The sequence below is a fragment of the Nomascus leucogenys genome, chromosome 10 (assembly GCF_006542625.1).
Source record: "Nomascus leucogenys isolate Asia chromosome 10, Asia_NLE_v1, whole genome shotgun sequence".
Classification (NCBI taxonomy): Eukaryota; Metazoa; Chordata; class Mammalia; order Primates; family Hylobatidae; genus Nomascus; species Nomascus leucogenys.
In genome coordinates this window covers 87931123-87944163 of record NC_044390.1, presented here as the reverse complement: position 1 = coordinate 87944163, position 13041 = coordinate 87931123, and the positions used below count along the sequence as shown (strand labels likewise).

General features: G+C 48.3%; 1 protein-coding gene across 1 annotated transcript in view; it reads left to right on the top strand.

Annotated features, from left to right (window-relative positions):
* Positions 1-6971, top strand: part of SPPL3 (signal peptide peptidase like 3) — a 141970-nt gene extending 134999 nt beyond the window's left edge. Inside the window, exons 7-11 of the mRNA XM_030821509.1 lie at positions 1135-1241; positions 1705-1868; positions 2642-2841; positions 3846-3955; positions 5136-6971. Coding sequence (XP_030677369.1) covers positions 1135-1241; positions 1705-1868; positions 2642-2841; positions 3846-3955; positions 5136-5207 — 653 coding nt within the window. The 3' untranslated portion in view covers positions 5208-6971. The remainder of the gene's footprint in view (positions 1-1134; positions 1242-1704; positions 1869-2641; positions 2842-3845; positions 3956-5135) is intronic.
* The last annotated feature ends 6070 nt before the right edge of the window (positions 6972-13041 follow it).

Here is a 13041-nt window from a genome sequence, read left to right as displayed (position 1 = left end):
AGGAGGGTGAGTACTGCTTGAGCCCAGGAGGCAGAGGCTGAAGTGAGCCAAGATCACATGACTGCACTCCAGCCTGGGCGACAGAGCAAGACCCTGTCTCAAAAAAAAAAAAAAAGTGGTGGGGTGGACTATGCCAGATTGGAGGTGGGGTGGACTATGCCAGATTGGAAACCAGCACAGACAAACCATCTACAAAAGATGTTTTGGGGTCTATAGAGAAATTTGATTAAATGAGGTAAAAATTCACCCAAATGGAAACTGGGGGTTGTTGGCTTTGGTGGGGGGTAGAGGGGAACAGATTGTGTGATCTCATCAGATTAAAAAAAAAGTGTGTAAAAAATTCTTGGCTGGGTGCAGTGGCTCATGCCTGTAATCCCAACACTGGGAGGCCAAGGCGGGTGGATCACCTGAGGTCAAGAATTCGAAACCAGCTTGGCCAACATGGTGAAACCCCATCTCTACTAAAAACACAAAAATTAGCTGGGCGTGGTGGCGGGCACCTGTAATCCCAGCTACTCGGGAGGCTGAGGCAGGAGAATCACTTGAACTCAGGAGGCAGAGGTTGCAGTGAGTCGAGATTGTGCCATTGCACTCCAGCCTGGGTGATAGAGCGAGACTCCATCTCCAAAAAGAAAAAAAAATTCTAGGAAGATAGTTAACAGTGGTAATCTCTGAAAAGTGGGAATGTAATTTTTTTGTTTTGCTTTACTGTATTCTCTAGTTTTCTATAATGCATTTAATGAATTGCTGGGATGATGCCTCCAAGTGAATGAAAGGGGGTGCTATCTAGGGTGTGAGTTCACTTTAAAGCAGGGAGCAAGGACAGCACATCCACAACATTGGAGGGAAGGCAGGAAAAGAGAGCTTGGAGGTCTCGGACTGGTTTCCTGGGTCTCCAACAGCCGAACACTATGTCTAGCAGGAGGAAGGCAATCACCCCAAATTCCACAAGTCCAAACAGGCTGAAGAAGTGGATGCTTTGCACCGATTGTGTGTAAGTTTCTGAAGCTGGAGCTTAGGTCTGCCTGATTTTTGAGGGAATTGCAAACTCTGTGAAGGGGCATAGCTTGTGGAAAGAGGATGAGCCTGGAGTCCGCACTGACTGATGTCTGCCGTATCCTGTCTCCTCCCCAGCACTGGCCATGGGCCTCTGTGTCGCCATGATTGCCTTTGTCCGCCTGCCGAGCCTCAAGGTCTCCTGCCTGCTTCTCTCAGGGCTTCTCATCTATGATGTCTTTTGGGTAAGCGTTTATGTCCTTGGAGCCCCTCCCCTTCTTTGTGTTGAAGTGAAGCATTCACTCCTGAAAACTATTAACTAGAAGTATCCAAAGTCAGGCTTGCCCGGCTGCCGATCATTCCCTCTCCAGTCCTTAACTGTATCATGGTGCTCTGTCTGATCCTTTTGTTTGCTGAAAAGTTGTACAGTAGGTAGTGTGTGTGTGTGACTCCTAGGATAGAAGAGGTAACAGGCTGACAAGATTCGCTGCAGTGGGGGCCACCCTGTCAGGGAGTAATCTCTGGGTGTGGAGAGTGCAGAAATTGGCAAGTACACAGGAAGAGCAAAGATTTTCTCAAATCATACAGTCAAAGAAAGCATTGCAGTCACAGCATTCTGAGACTCTGCTCTTAAGAGCAAGGAGGGCTGATGCTGAAAGCAGGTTGCTTCCAACTCCGTCTGTTAAAGGCATCTCTCCAACTCGGCAGGTATTTTTCTCAGCCTACATCTTCAATAGCAACGTTATGGTGAAGGTGGCCACTCAGCCGGCTGACAATCCCCTTGACGTTCTATCCCGGAAGCTCCACCTGGGGCCCAATGTTGGGCGTGATGTTCCTCGCCTGTCTCTGCCTGGAAAACTGGTCTTCCCAAGGTAGGACCTCATGCTATGACAGGACCACACTGTCTTCCTGTGCCTATCTGTTCCCGGCCTTGGTCAGTCTCTTATCTCATCAGCATTCAGATCCCAACTTGGGGTCATTATCTCCATGCTGCAGAAGAGGAAATGAGGATGAGATTCTTGGCTTGCCAAGAACGATCACTAAGTGATCCAGGCACTGCCTTTTATTACTGATTAATGTCAGCAAACAGCCATGCCTTACTGCTGTTTCCACTGTTTAGAGTTGGCTGGAGGGAGTTAGGAGAATCTCGATCCTTTTAACTTGTAAGATATTTATAAAAATAAGTTCTAATGGTAGAATTATACAGCTCCTGGTAATATAATCTTGGCAGAATGAATGTGCTGCTTTAATCTTCCACCTGTAATAGCAGCCAGGTGCTTATTCGAAGTCTCGACAGTGAATGTGTCACAAATGATTAATTGTTTGACATTTCTAGAGGAAGCAGCACTTATGCAAATCACTTTAGCAGTCACTTCCAAGGGCCTCTCCTGAAACACGGGGGGCCAGGTGGAGACCTCTAGTGCCAGTACTGTTGCAGCTTTTTCTCTCTACACTCTTAAAACTGATGTTCCATCAGAAGAGTTTTCTGTCTACACACTTAAAACTAATGTTCCATCAGAAGAGATTTCCATCTACCAGGCAGATAAGCTCTTTGACTCCTTAAAAAGCTAACAAACTTTGCACAAAAGGAATAGAAACTGGATTGTAGAGTGTGACGTCACTAACCTGTGAAACTGCATTCCAGCTCCACTGGCAGCCACTTCTCCATGTTGGGCATCGGAGACATCGTTATGCCTGGTCTCCTACTATGCTTCGTCCTTCGCTATGACAACTACAAAAAACAAGCCAGTGGGGACTCCTGTGGGGCCCCTGGACCTGCCAACATCTCCGGGCGCATGCAGAAGGTCTCCTACTTTCACTGCACCCTCATCGGATACTTTGTAGGTAAGAGAACCAGAGAGACTGCAGATGATCCTCGCTCTGGCTGTCCTCCAACCCTTGGAATTAAATCAGGTCTTCTAGCTACAGTTACTGGATGGAAGGAGAGCAGGAATTCTGGGTGCTGTAATAGACAACCTGGCCCGTGAGATGCTAAGTGTTCTGCGTACTGGACTGGATAGGCCAGTTCCCTCTCCAGCAGTGTATCTGAAGAACATTGTAGGAAAAGCATGTCAGTCTTCAAAGCCAAGGACACACAGCACACAGTGCAGTGGATTAGTCTGTGCTTAAATCTTCCTCTAGAGTTGAATGACTGTTGTATTTATTTCCTACTTTATTCAACAGATACTTACATTCATTAGTTCTACATTTCTGCCACTCTGGCCTAGGCTAAGTTTTGTAGCCAGCTCATGTGTAGGCAAACAGGAGATGATTGTGATGGCGCTGGGAAAAGCAGTAACTTGCCCGCACAGTGACTGGAAAGGAGCTCTTGCACTCCATACCTCCTCCTCAACCCCAGCACTGTCCTCGTCCCACAGCAGTTCATTCACATGGGTTCATTTCAGTCCACAAACTCAGAGGGGCAAGGCAAGTGGCATTATCCCCATTAGACAGATGAGCAGGCTGAGGCTCGGAGAGGTGGAAGGTCTGAACTACGTTTATGTTAGCTATTGTGAGTAGCAGAGTTGGAACTTGAACCCAGGTCTTCTGCCTCCCAAGTCCAGCATCACAGGAGACAGAGGCACACTCAGGGCTGGAGGGAGGGTTTGAACCCAGGAACCTGAGCAAGGAGTGAGACTTGGGTCAGTCATGTGTCCTTGGAGTTGTAGGTTTTTTTTAAAGCTGTGCTGATCCACATTTCTTCAACTGCCCAAGCTGGGCATTTCACACCCCAACCATAGAATGGACGATGGCACATTAGATCTGTACAGTTGCAGGACTTTGCCCAGCAGCAGCCAGGTGACACGGGTTCCCTCTCCTGTCTCACAGATGCCTCTCTCTCCTCACAGGCCTGCTCACTGCTACTGTGGCGTCTCGCATTCACCGGGCCGCCCAGCCCGCCCTTCTCTATTTGGTGCCATTTACTTTATTGCCACTCCTCACGATGGCCTATTTAAAGGTGAGAGCAGCAGTTATAAACCTGTGAAAGCAATAACCTGGATTGGCCTGTGTTGTGGGTTTGCACTCTCCTCGCTGGAGGTGATTCTGCTTATGCCCCTGAGTGAGCTTGTGATCTCGACTGTGTGTGTGTGTGTGCTACCCTGGCGTTAGCAAACGCTTCCAGATTCATGCAGCCACTGACAGAAAATGCTGATGAGCTAGGCCACTACACCACCTGGTCGAAGAATAACTAACTGAAAGCCCCAGAGCCCAGCTGAGAGAACTTCCTGCTTCTGTTCAAAGCAGTGCCCTCCCGCCACCTAACAGCTTAACACTACGTTAAAATTTGGGAATAATTAAGATTGAATAGTGTTGAGGCAGCATATGATAAAACCAGAGTTAGAGAGCACATTATTTCCCAGATGTCTGTTCTCAGCCCCGTTTTACAGATGAGGAAGCAGATACAGAGGTCAACTTACTTGCCCAGCTCACCTGACTCACTACCTCTAGAGTGTTGATAAAAGCCCTTTCTTGCTCAAGGAGCCTAAAAGCACCCCTTCTAGGGAGTCCTCCTAAAAATAGTGGGTTATTTTTGAATGGGTAAGATTTAAATGCTCTTTGATTTCCCGCAGAAGCAATCTGATCTCAGATCAAGCATCAGAAAGGGGGCAGGGCACATGGTGGCTCACGCCTATAACCCCAGCACTTTGGGAGGCTGAGGCAGGCAGGTCAAGAGTTCAGGACCAGTCTGGCCAATATGGTGAAACCCTGTCTCTACTGAAAACACAAAAATGAGCCAGGCGTGGTGGTGAGTGCCTGTAATCCCAGCTACTCAGGAAGCTGAGGCAAGAGAATCACTTGAACCCAGGAGTCGGAGGTTGCAGTGAGCTGAGATCTCGCCACTGCACTCACTCCAGCCTAGGTGACAGTGAGAACCCATCTCAAAAAAAAAAAAAAAATCAGAAAGGGGCCAAGCGCAGCGGCTCACGCCTGTAATCCTAGCACTTTGGAAGGTCGAGGCAAGAGAATTGCCTGAGCCCAGGAGTTTGAGACCAGCCTGGCCAATATAGGAAGACTTCATATCTGGGAGAAAAAAAAAATTTTTTTTTTTTTTTTTTTTTTTTTTTTTTTTTTTTAAAGAATCAGCTGTGTGTGCCTCGTGTTTAAATCTGTAACTTAGAAAGTCCCTCGTTTCCCAGGGCGACCTCCGGCGGATGTGGTCTGAGCCTTTCCACTCCAAGTCCAGCAGCTCCCGATTCCTGGAAGTATGATGGATCACGTAGAAAGTGACCAGATGGCCATCGTCGTCCTTTTCTCTCAACTCATGGTTTGTTTCCTCTTAGAGCTGGCCTGGTACTCAGAAATGTACCTGTGTTTAAGGAACTGCCGTGTGACTGGATTTGGCATTTAAAGGGAGCTCGTTTGCAGGAGAGAGGTGTGGAGCCCTGTTTGGTTCCTTCTCTTCCTGCGGATGTAGAGGTGGGGCCCCTTCCAAGAGGGACAGGCCTCTCCCCAGCGCGCCTTCCTCCCACGTTTTTATGGATCTGCACCAGACTGTTACCTTGTGGGGGAGATGGAGATTTGACTGTTTAAAAACTGAAAACAGCGAGGAGTCTTTCTAGAACTTTTGAACACTAAAAGGATGAAAAAATTTAGCAAACTGAAGTTTCTTCAATGACCCCTCGAGAACTTTGGGACCAGTTTCCTATGGGGGACTCAGTTTCAGAGAACTGAGACAGAAGCTCTTCTGTCATTATATTCTTCTTTCCTTTTTTTGGATTTATTAAATATTTTCTGTGGTGTGAAGTGACTTATTAAATCCACAGACATTGAGTGACTTCTTAAAACATCCACATACGAATTTGTTGTAATGAGTTCATGTCCACCCAGATGTTGTGTTGGCAGTGAACAAGGGCACGGTTTTTATATACATACGTACATATATATATATAAACACACACACATAGATATATATGAATAAACAAAAATGAAATCCTGCTAAGATCACGCTGCGTAGCTGACAGGGGCTTGCTGTCATTTTGAGCATGTCGAGCAGTTTACTGTGGCTTCCTTGTATATGGATAAGCTGCTGTCCTTCCCCTTCACGACTGCCCCCGCAGTTACAAACCAGTATAGCATTTGTGCTGATAGACTCATGGACTTTAGGAGCCCTTACTTGGTTTTGATCAGTGTAGCAAATTAGGGATGAAGAGTTCAAACCTTTTGGCCCTTTCTTTCTTTTCTAGGCTTCTCCCTCGCAGGGTGTTCCGTAGTTTCTTCTCGAGCCAATGCATGTATTATAGCAGCAGGTGTCTTTGTGCTTTCTCATCATAGTAATGTACTACTTGTAAATACATTTTTCTATTTTCTATTTTTTTGTATTTTTTTTTGACATTTTGTTTCATTGGTGTGCTGTATATTTTCCATGCCCTCACTCCTTTAAGAAAAAAAAAAAAAAGGAAAAAAGCAACACAATCCTGTCCTTGCTGTTGTGATTATAGTCTTGGTTTACCTGTGGTGACAACCGGGTGTTGGGGACACATGTCAAATGCCCCTCTGAGATGGGCCCTAAATTCCAGGAACTGGGGAAAGAACCAGCCGCTCTGTCCTGAGAGCCTGGCCCTGTGCTGTGGTCTCTGCTGCAAGCCCAGAGTTCTGGGAGTAACTAGTGTTAGGTCTGCTGGCCTTTACCTAAGCAGCCCCTGCCTGGTAAGAAGGTGCCCATTGTTCAGAGGCAAAGAGAAGCCTGCGGTTGGCATGAGGATGCCTGACAACAAAGGCTGGAGAAGGGCCCTGAGTCCCAGCCTCTCCCCAGGGATCCCCGCCCCAGTGGCTGCCTCTGTCTTGACCTGTGTAATGAACTAGTGTGCTGTGTCACTGTGGCTTGAAGTCACTGTGGATCGAGCTCACAGGGGGCACCCATCCTGTTGTCAACAGAGTCTGAAGCAATCAGGGTGTTGGATTCCTCTGTTGTTGTCATCAAATCCTGCTGAGGGGTTTCTGGGGTTTTGTTTTTAATAAATGACTCCTTTGTAGCCTTTGTCACATAATCTTCACTTTGGTTGTTGGTACCAAACAGAGCTCCCAGCCATCTCCTCCCTGTTCTGGAAGACTGATGGGAAGACCCTGTCTGTCCCCAGACCTGGTCACCTGCAGCTCTGGCCCAGTCACAGATACATCAAAGAACTGAAGCTTCTGCTGTCCACAGAACTCAAAACTGCCTCTGCATTGGGTGAAGACTAAAAATCCACTTGCGGACTCTCCCTTCCTTCCTTCTCAGCCCTCGAGGATGCATACAGCTAATTAAGCACGCCCAGGGACAGGGAGGGGCTCCAAAATGACTCAGATTAAGGGCAAGCGCCAGTGATGGGTAGAAATAACATTATCCTTCATGCCTGTAATCCCAGCACTTTGGGAGGCCGAGGCAGGTGGATCACAAGGTCGGGAGCTCAAGACCAGCCTGGCCAACATGGTGAAACCCTGTCTCTACTAAAAATACAAAAATTAGCTGGGCATGGTGGCAGGTGCCTGTAATCCCAGCTATTTGGGAGGCTGAGGCAGAAGAATCGCTTGAACTCGGAAGGCGGAGGTTGCATTGAGCTGAGATCGTGCCATGGCACTCAAGTCTGGGTGACAGGGTGAGACTCCGTCTCAAAAAAAAAAAAAAAAAAATGTTATCCTGGCAGTGGGTCATTTTAATTTTTGTTTTCATAAGAAAATTAAATTCCAGACAGAAGGAACGTCGTTATTTTGTCATTCTCACTTCTGTGCAGGTTTTGGGGGGAAATACCCACACAGGGCTATGAATGCACCCTGGATTCCAGTTGCTAATCTTTAAAGCCCTTAAAACACTCCCTTAAAACTTCAGCAGAGAAACAGCAAATACTCTACTTGTCTCGGAGGGTTGAGTGGGTGGGCTGCAGTTAAAGCACACATTAGACTTCCCTTCCAGTCTCCATTTGCTCCCTGCTGCCTGATACACTTACGTCTGCCTCTTGCTCTGTTTTCTCAAATACCATGGTTTAGGGGCTTTCTAGGAAGTCTGCTGCATTAGGCATGGCATGTTCATGAAATTTCAGCAGACTCCTTCCTCACTGATCTGAAGTCCTTTTTCCTCACAAAGAGACTGCGTGTTACTAGAACTCTCGCTTTTTAATAACTCTTTTTTCTAGTTTGAGCTAATGAAGATATGACAGTAAAGTCTGTCCAAAGCCTAGTGTGTTCCATTGCTGTCATTACAGTGCATACCCTTTCTGAATGTGGCAGTGACAGCTGCCCGCATAGGAACAGTTCAAACCAAGGTGGCTTGGGACTAAGCTACTGTCTGAATTACTTTTGTAGCAGGCTCACAGGCCTTGGGTAAACAGGTAAGTTAGGTCACCCACAAGAAAAACAAAAGTACTCGTTCTCTGTGAGGGTGGAGGGGAAGGGAGTTCAATTTTGCCAATCAAGTGTTAAAAATAGAACCTGCCGTGTCTGCTCAGCAGCTCTCACGTTACCGCTCACCAGATCCCATGTTGTGTGTACATTTCTGTTTTGCAAAGCCTAGTGTTTACGTCAGAGCCTGGGAGTGCAGCAGTCGTGTCTATACATGGGAGTACATGCCTTAGGGACATCATTTATACAACCCCCTTCTCTACAGAGCTATGTCAGCGGTACAGGCTCAGAAGGAAGCCACCTCGGTCTCCTTCTGGTCTTCAGTGCACAGTGGCCGCGACAGCCTCCCCCACTTCACCGAATCACATTTCTTCAGCAGTTTGCAACAATGAAATCATTTCTAGAACAATGGCTGCTAACACGTGTCAGCTGAAGCACTGCAAATCGAGTCAACCAACTCAAGCTTCTTCCTCTTTCTGGAAGGGATAAACCAGGTAAGACTTTTTAATCCAGAAATTATTCCTATTCCCTGCAATGTATAGGGTGCTTTATATCTGCAAAACTCTAAAACTCAAATTTCTGCAGGTTCAGATTCCAACCGTCTCATGCACAGAGCCTCTACCATCACAAAATTCTTCCCGCTCCTTTCTTTGACTGCTTCAGCCATCATCTGTTTCCTCCTCAGCCTTTCCCTTGGAATCCAGAGCCCTTTCCTGTCCGTTAGAGGCAATCAGTCACGTTTTAGTGAAGCTTGAGGCACTGGGCCCCCCAGTGAACAAAACCAGACATCCTGACCCCCTACTCCTGCGGTCTGTGCAGGGCTTGCTTTAGCGTGCTTGGCTTGTGGGGAGGGGGTGTGGCAGCCATTCCCACACAAGGTCACGCAGGGATGCCACGGTGCATTCAGGAGTAGAATCCACAGCCTTCTGTCCATAACTCTGGGCCTTGCTGTAAATAGCAAAGGCTTGGGCTGGGGATCCTGTATCACTGGACGGGATGTGCCAACCAAGAGAAGGCTGCGAAGCAAGGTGGCATAGGAGAAGCCCAGTGCTCCTGGTGGACACAGGCCTGCATTCAACCAAATGTCTGAAGACAAGCGAAAGTCTTCTATAGCCCCAAGCGCATTGATCTTTCATCACTACAGGTTTTGGAAGTCTTACTGCACGGAGCCAGTGGTTAGCAGGTGCTTGATACAAACATCCTGCAGGGAGGCTGTGAAGATTCTAACTCTGCAGCACTTACGGAGGAGCACTTGAGCGTGCGGTAGAGCTCCTAGATAACCTGAGTTCTTAAGAATTCATGCGGCAGACTCCGCTTTGCTTATGGTTCCTTTCATTTGGAGTCTGCCTGATCAGTTTTTCTCTTCAGTTCCAAGACATCTGTTTCCTGTTGAGTAGAACCTGTAAAACATGCCACCTGTCTGCAGGCGAACAGAGGCTCTGAAGTTCCAAAATAGCTAAGCCCATGAGCTGTCTCCAGCCCCCATGGAGTCCTGGGATTCTCACCAGATCCAAAGATGACAGAGGAATGGGAACCAGTTAGGCAGAGGAAACAAGACTTGAGAGACTGGGAGTGGGGAAGCCGCCAAGCAGTGGGCCGCAGGCCCGCGCTTGTGAAGAATGGGAGACAGGAAGTGGGTGTCCACAGGACAGAGATGGAGGGGGACAGCACGACGGTCACTACATTCAACCAAATGTCTGAAGACAAGCGATCCAGCCCCGGGATCCCGACACCAGTTGCTCTGTCTCACCAGAGCGCCTCGCTCCAGGCGGACCACCTGTCAGCCTTCTACTGCCACCTTTCACTCTGCCCACCTGGAGCTGCTGCCGTGTAGCCACCACGTGAGCTTCTAGCTTTTGTGTTTGAGCCTTTGCCATTGGAGATTGAATTTCCTCACACTTTTGGTTGCTGTCGTGCCTTGATGGGGTTTTTATCCCCAGGTAGACAGTAACACATCCTGTGCCAGCTCCCCGGGGAAGGCAGAAACCAATTTCAGAAAAAGAGGCTGAGGCTTGCTAGTGCAGGGAGGAACTAAGATGACGAAGCATCGCACGGATGAGTCACGGCCTTGTCGGCTTGACAGCGGGTAGAATGCAGTGCCACCCTCCCCAAGACCGCCATCCGGCCAGGAGCCCCGGCCCCACCTTTCCTGCTTCCCTTGTGCCTGCTGGCACTTCCCGCGGCCCTCCCCTGTTGAGTGTAGGCGTTCTGCCCGGGGCAGTCGCTGTGAGAGAGGCCGTGGCCTGGACTAGGGTGATGCGAAGAACAGAACTTGCTACCAGATTGGATGCAGGGGTTGGGGACTCCACAGTGACTCCACACTTCTTAACCTGAACAATGAATTGCCAAAACAGATAACAGAAGAAATTGGGGAAGAAGAGTTGTTTTAGCCAATAGAGCAGCTATAGCCAAAAAAAAAACAGTCTTCAGTGATGTAAAGCCTTGCAGAGTATGCGAGATGACCTGGACGGTGAGAGGCAGGAGGAAGACTGCTCCGTGGTGCGCTGAGTGTGAAGGTGTTTGTCAGTGCGCATCCCCCACACAGCCGCCATGGGGCTCTGGTTAGGGACGGAGCCCCCCGAGTCTGAGCTGCTTCATCTGAATGGGGATGAAGGTGCCTCATAGAAAGTATTGAGTAAATATGAGGTGCTCTTCTGGTTTACTGTGTTCTCATATATTTCACACACAATGCTCAGAGAGTTGGAATACAGTTAAAATCATTAGATCTGTACGCTGTCATTATTCAAACCACCACAGCTCCTGGTTCGTCGTTAGGAATACTGGTTCTCTCCCCACCGCTGAGGGGTGATCCCCCACCCAGGGTCTTGAAATTTTCTTCTACACACTGAAAGGCTTGGCACAAAGCTTCATACGCAGAGGGGGATGATGGGTGACCCTGCCCATGCAGTTCCTCATTTTGGCTTCTTAAGGCCAAGAAGATCAACCTCTACCCAGATTCTGCACACAAACCAGTGTTGACGTTTTTATTTTTCTATACTTTTTTTTTCCATAATAAACACTACATGTGCCCTCTTTGACTTCAGTGTACTTTAAAGTCTTACTGCTTGTTTTGAGGGAAAAGTTTACCACACTGTGAAGCTCTCATTCTGTCAGTCTTTTGTGGGCCTGTATTAGTTGATAAATCTTCAGGTTTTTCTTGAACACCCTTGGAACAAAAGACTCCAGGGCCAGGGTCAGGCTCGGTGGCTCATGCCTGTAATCCCAACACTTTGGGAGGCCGAGGTGGGTGGATCACCTGAGGTCGGGAGTTCGAGACCAGCCTGACCAACATGGAGAAACCCCGTCTCTACTAAAAATACAAAATTAGCCGGGTGTGGTGGCATATGGCTGTAATCCCAGCTACTCGGGAGGCTGAAGCAGGAGAATCGCTTGAACCCAGGAGGTGAAGGTTGCAGTGACCCGAGATCACACCACTGCACTCCAGCCTGGGTGACAGAGCGACACTGCGTCTCAAAAAAAGACTCATGGGCCAAACTCCTATCCTGTGTTAAAATAAAACACAGTGTCATTCTAAAGCCACTTGGCTCAAGTCAGTCCACTGAATAGGAGAGGGACAGTAGCCAGACTAGAGAGAGTGTAAGAGGAGATTCCAGCCACACGTTTGGAAAATTCTCAGTCCTCCAGGACAGTGAAGCAATCAGGGCTGAGACACCATCTGATGAAGCAGATGAATAACTGATGGGGTGACCCATGACCCTCCCCAAAAGGAGCTGATGAAGGAGCTGGTGCTACCTTGAAAGGATGGGCCCCGGCTTTGTCCCACATCCCTCTTGATCATTTGGCCAGGGACACAGTTGCCAAGGCTTCATTTGAGGAGAACATGAAGCAAGAAGGGACATACTCATGACCTAAAGAAAGCTCAGAGGCCTGGGGTGTCGAAGCAGATCTGGGGAGATCTGCTGGAGAGAGCCCCAGCCAATGATGGCCACATACCGGGTGTCAGTCATGCCTCCCAAGAGCCCTTTAAGGCAGGTGCCATTACTGTCACCACTGTCACAAAGGAACTCGCCCAGACCCCAAGATCACCAATTGCTAAGTGGCAGAATAAGCCCTAAACACTGTCCATTATATTCCATCCTCATCCCAGGATTAGAAACGATCTCCACCCCAGAAAATACAGGTAAGGCATAAACACGGATAGCTCAAGGGCCTACTCTTAGTTCCAAACACATTTAAATCCATCCACTGCCTGTAGCAAATAAAGATTCTTGCAACAGCGTCTGCCTGGGTCTCCCTAAATGCAGAGTGTGTTCCATGCTGTGGGCCAGAATGGTGGCCTGTCATCTCAGATCTTCAGTCTCATTATATAATGGCAGATTTTATCATTCATTTTATTTACCCAAAGTTTCAAGGGCAGCTAATTTGCCCCAGATCTTCCTGCTTCCAGAGACTGAGCTCATTGCCCAGATTATGAGAAGATAATCAACAGCCAGGTTTTGTAGACACAACTTGTTTAGCATACATACAGAACTGTGGGGGAGTTTCTGTAAACAGGGAAGGACCATGCGAACGGCATCGTACTGGAGATCCACCAACCCTAGTAGGTGGCAGGAAAGAGCTGGGGTTTTGCCTGCCTAGCCCTGGCCTGACCCAGCTGCTGTCCAGAGGGGACATGCCGACACCTTCCTCTCCAATAATGCTGCAGCAGTGTTGACCATCACTCACTCATGAGAGGGTATCACCTCACACAAACCCGGAGTCCCTAGG